This window comes from Camelus ferus, chromosome 1, assembly GCF_009834535.1.
Source record: "Camelus ferus isolate YT-003-E chromosome 1, BCGSAC_Cfer_1.0, whole genome shotgun sequence".
Lineage (NCBI taxonomy): Eukaryota > Metazoa > Chordata > Mammalia > Artiodactyla > Camelidae > Camelus > Camelus ferus.
In genome coordinates, this window is record NC_045696.1 from 75237107 (window position 1) to 75251812 (window position 14706).

The following is a 14706-nucleotide window of genomic DNA, read 5'->3' on the forward strand; positions in this document are numbered from 1 at the left end:
ATGGGTATAAAGAGTAAAATGTGAAAGAAAAAATTTCCCCCTTGGCCTTCATCCATTTAAATTCAGATTCTCTTGATATTTAGCTGACAGGAAGAAATGTATTCATGTTAAGGCAGGGTAAAAGTCATTTATTAATTCGTTTATTCATTTGTCAACATCTTTAAGTCTTCATAAGATGAAACATACTGTGCCAAATTCTGGGGAATACCAAGTATGAATTAGAGCTGTCCTGAGGGAGCTGGGTGAGATACCTATCATTACAACGCACTGTAATGAGACTTTTGGAGAGGAGCACAAAAAGGAAGCAAGTCAATGTGCTGGGGGCTGATCTGCCAAAGAATCAGTTACTGAACTAATGCACCAAGATTAGCCAATTTGCCAATCTATTGAAGGATCACTTGGCTAAAGGAGTAATATGCCCACTTTATCACAGATTTAACAAAGACTTATTTTAGGGAGCATTGTTGTAAGTATAGTAAATTAATTTGGATACATTTTCCTTTGAATAGTTTAAGATGATATTTTAAAAATATAATTATAAAGTATATCCTTCTTATGAATACATTCATAGATATATCTTTCTTGAATATGTTTATGAATACATTCTTCTAATAGATATAACAAAAATTTAGCATTTCATGTGGGAGCCTTTCAGTTTATGGTGATTTTTTTCCAAGTCTATTTTAGAGTCATTTGCTGTTTTGCTAACATTTTAGCATCACTGAGATTCTTGTGGCAAATTTCACATTGTGACTACTTTGATAGATTTGGCAGCTTTATCAATTAACCAAGATTTGTTTCTCTTAACCATTCATAAGATTGTGGTAATCGATTTTGGATGGGAATTTTTAACAGCTTTTTGAAGTTTCTGTGAAGTTCTGTTTGAACAGCTTTATTTTGTCCTTATAACAAAATGTTTAATATGTCTCTGCTCTTGTCCTGTTATTGGAACAGAAGGGATCTGATTAAGAATGGTGAGACCCTCTGCCAGGGGAAAGTTGAAGATCAGAATCAGCATGATGCAGTCTGGTGTGCTGATCCTAGAGAGGGGGAACCCAGGGGCAGAGAGGAAACCAGGAGCAGAGAGGAACCAAGGAGCAGAGAGAGCAGTAGGGCATGGGGTGGGGCAAAGTGGAGAAGACCAGGGAACAGGAGAGACCGGAGGTAGAGGGCATCTGGGACACAAGGAGGGAGAGGCAGAGGAGCAGAGAGATGGAGGGATAATGGCTGCAGAGACCAAGAGACAGAGGAAAAGGGTCTGAAGGCCCTAAATTTGGCCCCCCTGCAGCCTTTTTGGTCCCAGCTAATTCACAAAACTATGTAAGGTTACAATGATTAAACAAAGTTTTTGGTACATAACTAAATTTGATAAATTCACCATAAAGATCAACTGACAAATGGATCAGTATTTGGCAAATTGGCTTTAGGCAAATTGTCTATCGCTGTATTGGTTATTCCTTGAAATGTGCATTCAGTAGATGGGTGATAGATAAATTGACTCAGGACTGTGATTTATGAGCATGAATGTAGTTTTAATTCATGCTTAATTAAACCAAGATGGCCATAATTTGGTTTAAGTGGTGATGGTTAAGGATCCTATAATAGACTGGATTGAATTTCCAATGAGCAAACAATTGTGAGGGGAATAGTATCCAGGCAGAATGTGAGAGAATAGGGTAGCTGAGTGTGGTTGGAATCTAGGATCCAGTGGTGGGGGATGGTAGGTAGGCTGGTTAGATAGGTAGTGGCCAGAGATAAAGGATTTTGTGTCTTCTGAAATTAGAGGAGCCACTAAAAGAATTGAAGCAAGAAAGTGCTGTGATTAGATTTGTACTTTGAAAAGCTCACTCACTTTAGTGCAATTGATTGTGTGGAGTGGTTTAACATCCGGAGGCTAAGAGACTGTTTCTGAAACCCTCTCAGCATTTCAGGTATTAGATAAAGAGGGGTTGAAAAAAAAGCAGTGGTAGAGGAGATGAAAATTTAAATCTGGCCATCATTTGTGTACAGAAGTAACCATGAACACTGGGTTTTAATGAGACTCTTTAGGTAGTCGGAGAAACAAAAGTCAGCAAAGGTATTTGAACTCAGAGAGGGCAGGAAGACAGGTCTGCAGTGGGTCCTGAAGCTGTAGAGAGGTGAAGGGCACTGGCAGGTGTAGGAAAAAGGAGGGAAGGTACGAATAAAGAATTATGTATATCTGACACATCTTGGGGAAAGCCTTTCAGAAATCTGACCATAATACTTAACAGACGGGATATTTGTATTTATGCCTCTCTAGGCCTAGTGAATATTGAGCTGCTCAAGAATTGGAGCCAGACCACATTCATCTTTGTAGGCTCAGTCCCTTGCATTTATTAGGAGTATGCTCCTTTTTGGGCTAAAAATGGCTTCAGTATGTTTAGTTGTGAGACAGCCAGCACAAGGAGGCTCAATGGCCAAGCAAAACCAAATAAATCAGAGAACCATGGCTAGAACAGACTCTTGGCTTCTCTCTTACTATCAGTGGCCACTGGATGCTACCACTAACACAGTTACTATTCTTTCTAGAAAAATTTCAAGGTTTTCAAGCACTGAGAGCTGTAGTTTCCAGACTTCAAGGAAAAGTGCCTTCTGTTAGATCCTATGAGGTGAATCTTTGGGTCAATGGATTGCTGAATGCCAGCTGAGCTTAAACAGGCAGAGTTGCTATGTATCCCTGCCCCAGGAACACAACCTGTAACCTCATGTGGCAGAGCTGGGAGTGACGTTGATTAAAACAGACATTTTCTGCCTTCTGGCCATCAGTTTTCTATGTTTTTTGAGATGTGCTTCTTTGTATGGGTTTCCTCATCCTCTGTTAGTTCCAGATTTCATGGTTTTTCTTTGAGCTAGTGAGTATATATTTATATGGTGCAATTTGATCAGTTTAATTATTATTCTGTTTTTGATCTTTTAAGGCATACATTTCTTTGGGAGAAATGTGCTTTTGGGAACAAATGACAGTCACACATAATATAGTCATTAACAAGAGGGGTTTGGTCTGTGAACCTAATGTTATTATTGTCAATTTATTAATTCACAGGATGTCTTATAATATTTTATGGAGAAGAGAATAAGGATGAGAGCAAAATTATGGAAACAAAAGTTGGATTTATTTCTTTTTATTCCTGCATTTAACTTATCAGATCAATTTCCCAATGATATCTTAATTTCTAAGTCTCATTTCTTTTTACTTGATTATTAGCACATTAAATTTGATAAAAGTTTTTAGTGAAAAATAGGGAAGGAAACAGGAAATTATGTAAACTTATCATTCAGATAAGTTACGTTGTTCTTATGACCTAAAGAGCCTTTGAGAAGTACTGCCTTTATACTCATCACATTATTTGATTCTAGTGCAACAATAGTAGAAATAATTAACAAAAAAATAACTAGGATGACTCTATACATGGAAATGACAATATAGTTCCAAAGAACTCATGGGTCAGAGAATAAAACATGATAGAAATTAGGATACATTTAGAAGTGAATAATTAAAAACACTATAGACCAATTAGTGGAATGTAGCTAAAGCAATACATAGATAGAATGACATAGTCTTAAATGTTTATATTAGATAACAATAAAGTCTGAAAATTAATGTGCTAGGCACCCAACTTAGGAAGTTATAAATAGATTAATAGAACATATTAAAATAAAGTATAAGGGAGGAAATAATAAACATGAGCAGAAATAAATGAAATAAAAGAAGTACTATATTAAAGAATTAATGAAATCAAAAGTTAATTTTTTGAAAAGACTAATGGAACAGACAAACCTCTGATGAGAATAAGAAAAATTAGAGAAGGCTCAAATAAATATCAGGAATTTGAAAACCATAAGTACAGATACAGAATGGATTAGAAGATAATAGAAGATATTAAAAACAATCTTATAGCAAGACATTTGAAAGCTTTGATATATAATTTAAATTAAATATATAGCAAATTCTTACAAATATATTGCTTATTGAAGCTGCTTCAGAAATAACTAGAAAATCTAAATAGTTCTAAATCAGTTAAAAAATTGAATCACAGATTTAAAATATCCTTATAATGGAAATACCACTTAATCATTTATAGGTGAGTTCTACCTATATTATACAAATCATTCAGAGAATCATATTCATTCAGAGAAAGACTTGGTGACAAAGATGCCTATTTACTGCAAATTAATTAATAGCTTTCATAAAATTCCAATAAAAATCACCAGGGTTTTTCTGGTAAGTATGGTAGCCGATTGGATAAGCTGATTCTAAAGTTTATATGGGAGTGCAAACATCTCAGGATAGCAAATACACTCCTTACTACAAAAGAACAAGGTGAGCAACTTTTCTACCAGATATCAAGATGTATTCTAATGCTAAAGTTTGTAAGCTCAAGTGTGGTGTTTTTCTGAGGTAGACAAAATTGATCAGTGGGACAGGCTAGAGATCCATATCCATGCATATGTGGAAACCTAAATATGGTAGATGTATACTTTTAGATCATTGGGAAAAGGATAAACCATCCAACAAAAGGTGCTGGGCAATTGGTTATCCATACAGAAAAAACTGGGTACCTACTTCACACCACACACAGAAGTCAACTTCAGATGATTAAGGACTTAATTATGAAAGGCAAACCTACAAAATATTAAGAAAACTGTAAAGGAGTAGGAGGGTATTTCAAAATGTTACAAATAATTGCTGAGAACACGTTAAAATTAAAAACATATGTTCATGAAAAGACATCATAAAGAAAGTGAAAACACAGGTAAACTAGGAGAAGCTATTTGCACACGATAAACAAAGGGTTAATAGAAACTTTTATACAGGTTTTGAATAGTTTATACAGCATTTTAAATTGTTGCTGCAGGAGGGCTGGTCTGAGTATTTAGTCTACTGTACTGTCAGAAAAGGAAATCTCTGTTATATCTTTCCTCCATCTCTTTCCCTCTCCTGGGCTCTAAACATTCACATGTAACTTTCCAATCCTTCCTTTCACAATTTCCATCTCTTTATACTTTTCCTCTGGGTTTTAAGCTATTTCTTTCACTTTATCTTCCAGTTCTCTCATTTTGTTTTCAACCATTCTCAATGGTTACTATTCTATCCTCCATTAAAAAATTTTAAGTAAAAAAAGCCCAGACTTTTGTAAAGAATTCGTACAAGTCAATAAGAAAAAGAACAAAACTCCAGTAGAAAAATGGGCCACCTATTTGAACAGGCATGTCACAGAAAAGGACTAGGTTCAGTCTTAACTACTAATTTGAAAAATGGAAATTGAAAGCACAAACCCTCTGGATTGTTGAAATTTAAAACTCAAAAAAGCCAGAGCAATGAAGTCACATCTGCAGCTGCTTTGGAAAGTGATGGCATCGCCTGGGGAAGTGGAAGCTGTGTGTACTTTTGAACCAACCATTCCCAAGTTAGGTATGTATCCTGAGGAATGTTTGTACATGTGTACAAAGAGACATCCACGGGAAGTATTATAGCAGCATTGTTAGTACAAAAAGAACTGGAAATAACACCAATGTCTATTAGCAATAGACTGGTAGAATAACTGGTGGTATAGTTATATAATGGTGCACTACACAGCAGTGAAAATGAGTTACAGCTACTTATATCAGCACTGATAAATCATGGGACCATAATGTTTGGCAGAAAAAGTAAGTTGCAGAGCAATTCATATGGTATGATTCCATTTATATAAAATCTCCAAACATTCAGAAGTAAATAATATATTGTTTAAGCATAAAAATGTGACAAACTCATGAAGAAAAGCAAGGGAATAATAAACAAAATTCGGGAGGGTAGTTATCTCTGGACGGGGGCTGGGATGGGGAGGAGGATGCTATTAGGGAAGCATCTCAAGGGCTTCAGAAATTCTGATTGGTTTATTCTTTAAACTTAATGAAGGGTACTCATATGTTTATTATGCCATCATTCTCTGTATGTTAACATGTGATAAATTTTCCTTTGTATCAATTCAGTATTTAATAAAAGCAATCCAAAGAATATTTGATAAACACTCAGCCATAATATCTTTGGCCAATAACCTCTCTCTTCTTTAATTTTTAAATTAGTTATTGCTGCTGTTGTTTTATTTGCCTCCTGCAATTTAAAAATTAACATCGGCTCACCTAACAAGGAGGTTTGTTCAGAGAAGAAAAAGTATTTCTTCATCTTGCTGGGGTTGTGGAATGGAGGCTAAGGATAGAAACCAGTGTTTTGCATATATAGAAAAAGGACTGTCTTTGAATTAAAATCATGGAAAAAATACAAAATTGACTTCAACTTCCCTTGAGCTATAAAAATTAGGTTTCAGAATTTTCAGTGGACTTTTGCTTCCACTTATTTCTCTACCTGTCTGTAAGCTGGTTTTCTGATGTTCCATCTCTTAAGGAATCCCAGGGAAGCCAATATCCTGACAAGTTTGGCTCTGGTCTCACAATAGGCAGTATGGAATGGAGCTGAGGATTTTTGACTGCCTGGCCTCTGGGATTTCTGGGGGAACACAGCTGAAGAAGCTGGACATACAGAGGCCAGGTTTGCAGAATAAGAAACTGAGGGTAGAACAATTACGAGCCATTCTGGGCAGTGCTTCCAGAAATCTAGTTAATTTATTTCTGAATAATTAACTTGAGGACCTTAATTATCTAGATTTATTATCAGCCACCATCATCTTCCTTATCACCATGATTATTGCCACCAAGAGTATCTTAAGCAGAGAAGTCAATTTTAAAACCTGAGTCTTGTTCTACAAGACTGAGAATTAGGCAGTGAAGATGAAATTGTGGTCAAGAAAGAGGTATGGACAAATGAACCAACAACAAACTAAGCATACTGACTTAGTGGTAGATTCTGTTGCTTTATTTGTTGGCTGTTTTTCCATGTGTCTTTGACACTGTAGGCCAAAGTCATGCAGATTAGTTTCATAAGCCTTGGCATCCCCATCCCATAAATAAAGCTTGCTGAAACTGATTTGTTTGTAGTCAATATTTTAATTATTTAAAATCCCATAGTTGCTGAAATCATGCTTTGAATATAAAAACATAAAAGTAGTAATTTAAGAGTTTTATGGAATCTTATTGGTGCTGAATATGAAGCTAATTACTTCTTTTAACTCCACAAATATTGCCAATATATCAAATTCACATATTTATTATCTCCTTTGATATACAATTTTCAGCTCCACTTTAACACAGTTTTCCCCTTGTGGGCTTGGCTGTTTACTGCTGCTCCAAATATCTCATGTTTGACAAGGGCCTATGTAAGCCATGGGGTGCAGGGGAGAGAGTACAGCCTTGGGTTTAAATCTTGATTCCATCACTGGCTAGTTGTTGGACCCTTGGAAGTTATTTAAACTCTCTAAGCCTCAGCTTCCCCATCTGTAAAATGGCATACTAATCTCTATCTTGTAAATTAGAAGAGGGCAGTTTAGGAAAACATGTAGCGCACAGTAATTGCTTCTTAACTGTTAATTCTTTTGTTTGTAAAATATATATGTATATATAGCAGAATGCATTTAATTACTCAGTGAGAATAAATAGAAGGTGAAACAAATACATCATGCTTCACCTGCTCTGATGAAACCTTCAGAATCTAAGGAGGACTGGCCATTGACAGTTATAGTATTCTTGTAGGGCAACAAAATCTCTGCCGTTCTGCACCATCACTGGTAGTAAACTTTTTTTCACAAAATTCCACAAAATATGAAATTTTAAAATGACACAGTTTTATGGTAAAGATCTTGCTGAAAGATGATTCAACTTAGTTGCTTGAAAGCAAATGAAAATAACTTGATTAAGCATTGAGAAAAAGCATGTGAAAACCTAGAGATAAACAAAGAGAAAATTTTCAGTTGATCTGCTTGTGTCATGATGAGCAACAAGACTTTGTTCAAACACTAGTTGCCTTCTGAGCTGTAATTTAAACATTATATTATTTTTTCCATAATTAAGATAATATAACATATTACAAAGTATTTAGAAAATGGAGGAGTGAAAAACATACTTTTCCTGCCAGGCTTTTTCCTATGTATTTTTTTTCTTGTGGCTGAAATTATAGTTTGTATGTAATTTTTCAACTTGATTTTTCAGTTAATATTATGTCAAAACATTTTTAAGTGTTAAGTAATATATTATAGTCCATGATTTATTTAACAGATTTTCTATTGTGTATATTGAAGTTGCTTCTGAATTTTTGCTGTAGTATATAATTATTGTGAAAAACAATATTGCTTTCAGAATTTTTAAAGAATTTTACCTGTAGGTAAATACAGATTTTTAAAAGGAAAAATAGGAATACCAGCTCTCAAAACTCATACTCAAGTAAACCTCCCTCAGATCCTTCTTCTTATGCCCAACACCATTTATCAATTCTGGTTTCTGTCAGATTCTGCAGGCAGGTAAGCCTTGCTTAAGTTGCAATATGTTGGTATAGGAAGTTCTGTTTAAAATTTAGCTTCAGCAAACCCAAGCAATAGTACCAGCTCAATAAGAAAGAGAGAAACTCAGAAAAAAAAAAAAAAAAGAAACCAAATATTTAAAAATGGCTAGATAATTTTATGAATGCATTTACTCCCAAGTTGAAAGGCTATTTTGAGCTGCATAATTGTCATTTTGTCTTTTATTAACACTGCCTTTGCCTTTTAATCTTTTTTCTTATTCCCCCATTTCTCCCTGACTCAGGCTCTTCTTCCAAGAAGTTTGAGAGTTCCATGAACTTGTCTATTCTTTTTTTCATTCTCTCTTAGTTTTTGTTTTCCTTCTCTACCATATGTCTAGTGCCTTGAACTGCAGTTTTCATTACTCCAGTTCAGTATTTATTGAGTAATTACTATGTGCTAGGTACAGTGGTAGATGGGGAAAATTCAAGGGAGAGTACAACACACAGTCTGTGCTGGTCAAGAGGATGGTGAAAAGTCTGACTGAATGCCTATCTAAAGGCAGAGGTGGAGCTAGCTAAGTGACGAGTATGTATATGTGCACGTGTAAAGGGCATTTCTAACAGAGAACAGCCTTTGCTGTTGTAGGAGTGAGCATGGAGAGTGCAAGGAGGATGAAGGCCAAAGTGTCTGAAACCCTGTTCCCTCAATGTAGAACACATCCACATTAACACTTGCAAAATACAAAGCTCAATTGCCCAATGATTTCCCACTGGCATCCTCTCTGGGTAGTTGGGTCAAATGATTCTGAAAAGCCCCCAGAGTTCCAGTGATTTACCTTTTCTCATCGTGTCTGTAAGTTGAAGAGGTCCGACCACTGGTCCATATGAACATCTTAGAGGATGTTGGTCCAGAGGCTCCTTTCCTTATGGTGGAAGTCTTGGAGGAATGGCGAAAAGACCTAGAAGAGGTACATACTGAAGTTAAAGATTCATTACTTAAAGTTTGGGGGACTCTGTGTCAACAGCAAACAATAACTCTCAGAGGACTGATCATTTAAATAAGACTAAGTTTCTTTTGCTGTGGGGAAGTTGTTCTCAACCCTGGTTGCATATTAAAATCAACTGGGAATCTTTTAAAAAACACTGAAACCTGGGTCCCTCCCTCAGAATTGTGCATTCAGTTTTTTAAAAAGCCTTTCAGTTGTTTCTAATGCACTGTTAGGATTGAGACCCACTGCCTTAGGGAAACATGGTTTTCTAATTGATGTTATTATCATATTTCCTCCAACACATCTCCTCTATAAATATAATTTTGGCACAGCCTAGTGTTCTATATTTTTTCAAAATTCTGATTTGGGTTTGGATACTAAAATTCTATTTCCTATTTCTCTGTTCCTCTTCAGACTGTTTTCCTTGATGCTGACAGATGTGACATGTTGGTGATGAAAGATCATATTTTAAATGCGCTCTATTGCCACAGCTGTGGGTTCATCCCTTGGCTGCTGAGTCCCTGAGAATATCACCGTGCAGCAGCAGCAGATGTTCTTTGGCTCCTAGAGGTTAGGCTTGTAGGACCGAGAGTTCCTACAAGATAATAGAGGAATATTGTGTTCCTTTGGTTATGACTTGGCTTGGGGATTAGTTCTTACATCTTGAAGTTAGAAATATGCAATATCATAGGAATCTTAATCACGTATAAAAGCTAAAATGATATGTAACAAATAGAACAAAGGAAGGAAGGTGATTCTTCATGGGTACATAGTCACCTGTGGCTTTCTTTTTGGCTGAGTACATTATTACTGGTAAACATGAGATTAGAAATAATATCAACTATTATATACTATATTAGCTACAACATGGTAGGCAATTTGCATATTTTATCTATGTATCTATGTATATATCATGAAATGCCTATATCTATATAGACATAGGCATGTATATGCCTATATCTGTGTTCTGCTTATATTATGAAAACCCTGCAAGGTAGATGATGCTACGATTTCCAGATTACAAATGATGCTTCTAGGAGATTGAGCTATTTGCTCACATTAACAAAAGGTGAAAAAAAAAAAAAAAGAAAATGTGGAGCCATGTCTGCATGTCCCCAATTCTCATTCTTTCTGGAGAAAGACACATAGTCTAGCCCAGTGATTCTCAATGTGCATATGGTTATCTAGGGATCTTGTGACCATGCAGATTCTGATTCAAGGAGTTTGGGGTGGGGCCCAAGGGTCTGCATTTCTAACAAGCTCTCGATGATCCTGATATTGCTGGTCTGTAGGAAACACTAAGCAGCTAGGCTCAGAGCAGGTGCTCAGAGTCAGTAGTTGGTTATTGGCCCCCTCCCCTTTTTTTTCTGTTTAGCCTTGAGAAAGTCACTTATCTTTTCTAGGGTTTAGTTGTTTTTAATCTGTAACATGGAAAGTTTGAAATTGATAACTTCTGAGATCCCTCTCCAAAATTTTGCTCCAAAATTTTGTGACTCATTAAATTGAAGAATGTATTTTGGAAGTAGGTCCAAGAATGGATCTCCTTCTATAACCCTTGGGTCAGCATCAGAGAAAGAAGGAAAAAGAGGCCATGGGAGGTGGTAGGGGTTTGATAACCAGTAGAGATGCAGGAAGTCATACTTCTACCCTTGGTCTCCTGGGATGAATGGCAGGAATGAAGGGATACACCTGAATGGATACCCTAGACAGTTTCAGAAATATGTAGAAGTTGAATCTGCTAGCTCTTTAAAAGACTTAGATCTGGAATATTTAAAGTTATTTAGGTTCCCTTTTGAAAATCTTTAAAACAGATAAAATCGAGTAGGGATTCAATTTGTTATTAAAACTAGTCAGTCTTCAGGAAATAAAAATGATTTTAATGTAACCTGAATGAACTACTTCATAAAGGATTGGCTTAAACTTTCAGGAAGCTATTTCAACATTGACTCTGATTGGAATCTTCTGATCACTATGGTCACTCTTCAAGGGTTGAGTTGGAGCAAAGAAAAGTGACACACTTTAAGTTCAGGTAAAGCAATAAATTACTGAGCTCCCATCTTGTTACTGGTTAATTAGCCAGCATTTAATAGACACACTGTCCATACAATAAATGCTTTGAAATCATTCAAAGTGAGAGAGCTGCTGTGATATTAATATACTTAGGCTACTTTCCAGACTCATTATTCCACCATCATACCCTTGCTCTGTTGTTTGAAGATGATACGGAAAGGGAGAGATGAAAGATGTATTTATTCTAATTAACTGTCCAACGTTTGTTGAAAGGACTTAATGACTCCTCAGCTTATTCTAAGAGCGGATTTGGTGTTTCTCCACCCCAGTTTTCTTTCACAAACTGTTATTTAAAACCTGTTAAGTTCGTTGTTAATTAAAATGAAAGGAGTAGCTGCTTTAAAGACAACAGTATAAAGGTTCTATGGAGATTGAAAAAAAGTTTCAGGCTTCAAAGAAACACGTTGAATATGTTAATGGTACCTGGTTGGGTGGTTCTCTTAGCTCAAATGCAACCCTCTTGAACTTCTTGAGTAATTACCTCAATTCTGTTTATTTTATAAGACAAGAAACATCTCATTTGAATTGTGATTAGGAAAGTGATATAGGGACAAAAAAGCACTTTATCAAACTTTGTAATTTGGAATCCTAGTACGAAAAAGAGATCTGTGTTAGTGAATGCACAGGGCTGAGGGGGAGGAAACCTGGATCTAATTCCATCACTAATGACCTAGGAACTGGGGTGAACCTGGCTGAGCCATGACTATATGATTGCAGATGAGTATGGTCTGAAAACTAGATGCCCTAAAAGATATAATCTCAGCCTTGAATGAAAGTAGGAGTCAGGGAGATTGTAACATTTTTTTGTCTCAAGAACTTATAAAGGGCTCCTTTCCATTTCTGAAGCACACACCTCCGTAGGTTTCTACTTCCCTGACTCAGTTCATGGTTTCCCTCTGCTCCCTTCCCTGCTGGGTAAATGAGTTTCTCTGTTTTCAGGGCCATCTCAGGTGCCATCTCTTCTGTGAAGCCTTCTCTGACCAACACAAACAGCTTCCTGAGCTCTGTTCCCATTTCTTGGTACTCACCTCTCACAAAGCAAGGCATAGTTTATCCTGCTTGTATGCAAATCTGCCCCCCCTGCTAGGCCATGGGCATTCCAGGGCAGGGCTGTGTCTTTTGCACCTTTATTGCACAATGCAGGACACACAGTGACATACTGGTTGTGTTTGCTGTCTTGACCATCTAAATATCTTTTGGTGGAAAGCGTGACTGAAACAGCACGTAAAACATTGACCAATTTAAACTAGTTTTGCTTTCTTAAAACAGGCTGTTGATTAATCAAACCTGGAGTTATTTTACAGAGACAGCACTGTGCATGTACAAGGCAGAAACCCATGTCTCTTGGATGATCCTGGACCAAGACTCTTTAGTCTGCGGAACTCAAAGAATAGAGACGTTGCCATTGGAGCCCTTTATGAAGTGAGAAGTCTTTCAATAAGGAAAATCTGGCTTCCAGGAACATCAGTAGTTTATATGGACTGATTCGAGGCTAGCCAGTCAGCTTCCAAGTTTGAAATTCCTGTAGCCCTTTAAATTTCACTCCATCTCTGGACCTGGGAGACAGATTTGAGAGCCTTGCCTCGTGTTTTCTCGCTGATCAACCTCACAATAAAGCTCTTTCTTTTCTCAAAAGCTGGTGCTATTGTATTGGCTTCTGTGCAGTTTGGGCAGCAAGCCCTTGCTTGGTAACAAGACCACGGGTACTGATTCTGGCCTCCTTTGCTATGGCTCAAGACTGCTGGGTGCAGCCACTGTCTTCTTCCAGATTGTTCCTTATTAGCTCGGGATATGGTTCCTTCTTCCCACTCCCCACATCCTCTCTTTTCTTCCTTTGATTGTCCTGCTCCCTCTGTTCCTTTCATTGACTTGGACAGAAAGTTTCTACTGCTTGCTAAATTATCACTCAGGAAGTTTTCTGTAGAAAGCCAGCATGATCTAATGAAAATGTGAGCAGGAGAGTCCAATGGGGTGTGCTCGTTTGCCTCAGCTATGTAGGTAGGAATAGTTTTATAGTTTCCTCAACTATAAATATGGGATTAATACTACTTGCCTTTCTGGGTTGCTTGGAAGATTAATGAGTTAATAGATGCAAAAGTACCTAAAGTAAATCAAGGCACATACTAAACACTAGTTTACTTCTTTTCCCCTCTGTTAATTTTAAAAGTGGATGAATTGGATTTTATCTTTCTGTTAAAATATCCAATTAAGTTGCTTTGTATTTGTACATTGAGACTATTGATTTTTTTTTTCCCTTATGGGTCAGTGGCAGACGAAAAACAGTTTTCTGAGATATTGAGATAATGAAATCTGAAGTACTTCCTCATTCACCTTGATACCCAAACTGAGCAAGAGGAGCATAAATGTGGTACCCCTGAATATGCGCTGTACATTAGAATCATTGGACAGAATTTTAAAAAATCTTGGTGCCTAGATCTCAAGCCAGACCAGTGAGAATCTCTCGGGGTGGGTCCCTGGCGTCAGAATTTTTAAAAAAGCTTCCCAGGTGATTCTGATGTGAAGATAACATGGGATGCCCTGCTACACACTCTCAGGCTCTGGTTTCATTTGAGTTCTTATGGAGACTCCCTCTGCTTCTAGAAGCTTCAGCTGAAGACTAACGGTTCTATGAGTGCCTCTCCGTGCAGTGGCTTCTCATTTCCTATCAGTGCCGAGGCCTCGAAGTGATAGCTGTGAGGACAAGTGGCATATGAAGCAGGGAAAGAGCAAAGTAGATGCAGTTTTCTAGTGTCAGTGGCCTTGAGCTATGCATATGGGATACTCTGAATGCACTCTGCTTTATCAAACAGCAAGCCGGAGCCAGTGGAACTATTTAACACTTTATTACATGTCTAATCTTGTGTAAAATTGTAACACTAATGACATCACAGCAGCAACTTAAAAGGTCACTCTAAGTACAGAAATTCAGGAAATCTTCTAATGTGTGAGACTTTGTCTTTTGCAGACAGCAAATTATATGTTCTCCATAGGGATTGAATTGTTTTGACTCCATGGCCTTTGGAGGGAGAAACCAAATGTATGGTGATAATTTTAGACCTGGTGATTTAATTTAGAAAACACTGGTACTTCTTATTAACAGAAGTTTTAAATAACTTTGGGATGTTTTCTTCCAAAATGAACTACTACACCTTGTCTTAATTAATTCATTTGGGTGTCGGTCTGACAATATTTATAAGTGCCTTCAATGTGCCAGGTGGTCTACCGGTGCTGCAGGCACCAAGCCACCCATTTCTG

General features: G+C 36.9%; 1 protein-coding gene and 1 long non-coding RNA gene across 6 annotated transcripts in view; one reads left to right on the forward strand and one right to left on the reverse strand.

Annotated features, from left to right (window-relative positions):
• The window catches only part of LOC116664975, a 182362-nt gene that overhangs the window by 69306 nt on the left and 98350 nt on the right, over positions 1–14706 (forward strand). The gene's annotated exons all lie outside the window — the stretch shown is intronic.
• KCNMB2 (potassium calcium-activated channel subfamily M regulatory beta subunit 2) overlaps positions 1–14706 on the reverse strand; it is a 229831-nt gene that overhangs the window by 24490 nt on the left and 190635 nt on the right. For all 5 annotated transcript variants that reach the window (XM_006183778.2, XM_032483962.1, XM_032483971.1 and 2 more), the window contains one exon: positions 9229–9351. In XM_006183778.2, coding sequence (XP_006183840.1) covers positions 9229–9284 — 56 coding nt within the window. In that variant the 5' untranslated portion in view covers positions 9285–9351. The remainder of the gene's footprint in view (positions 1–9228; positions 9352–14706) is intronic.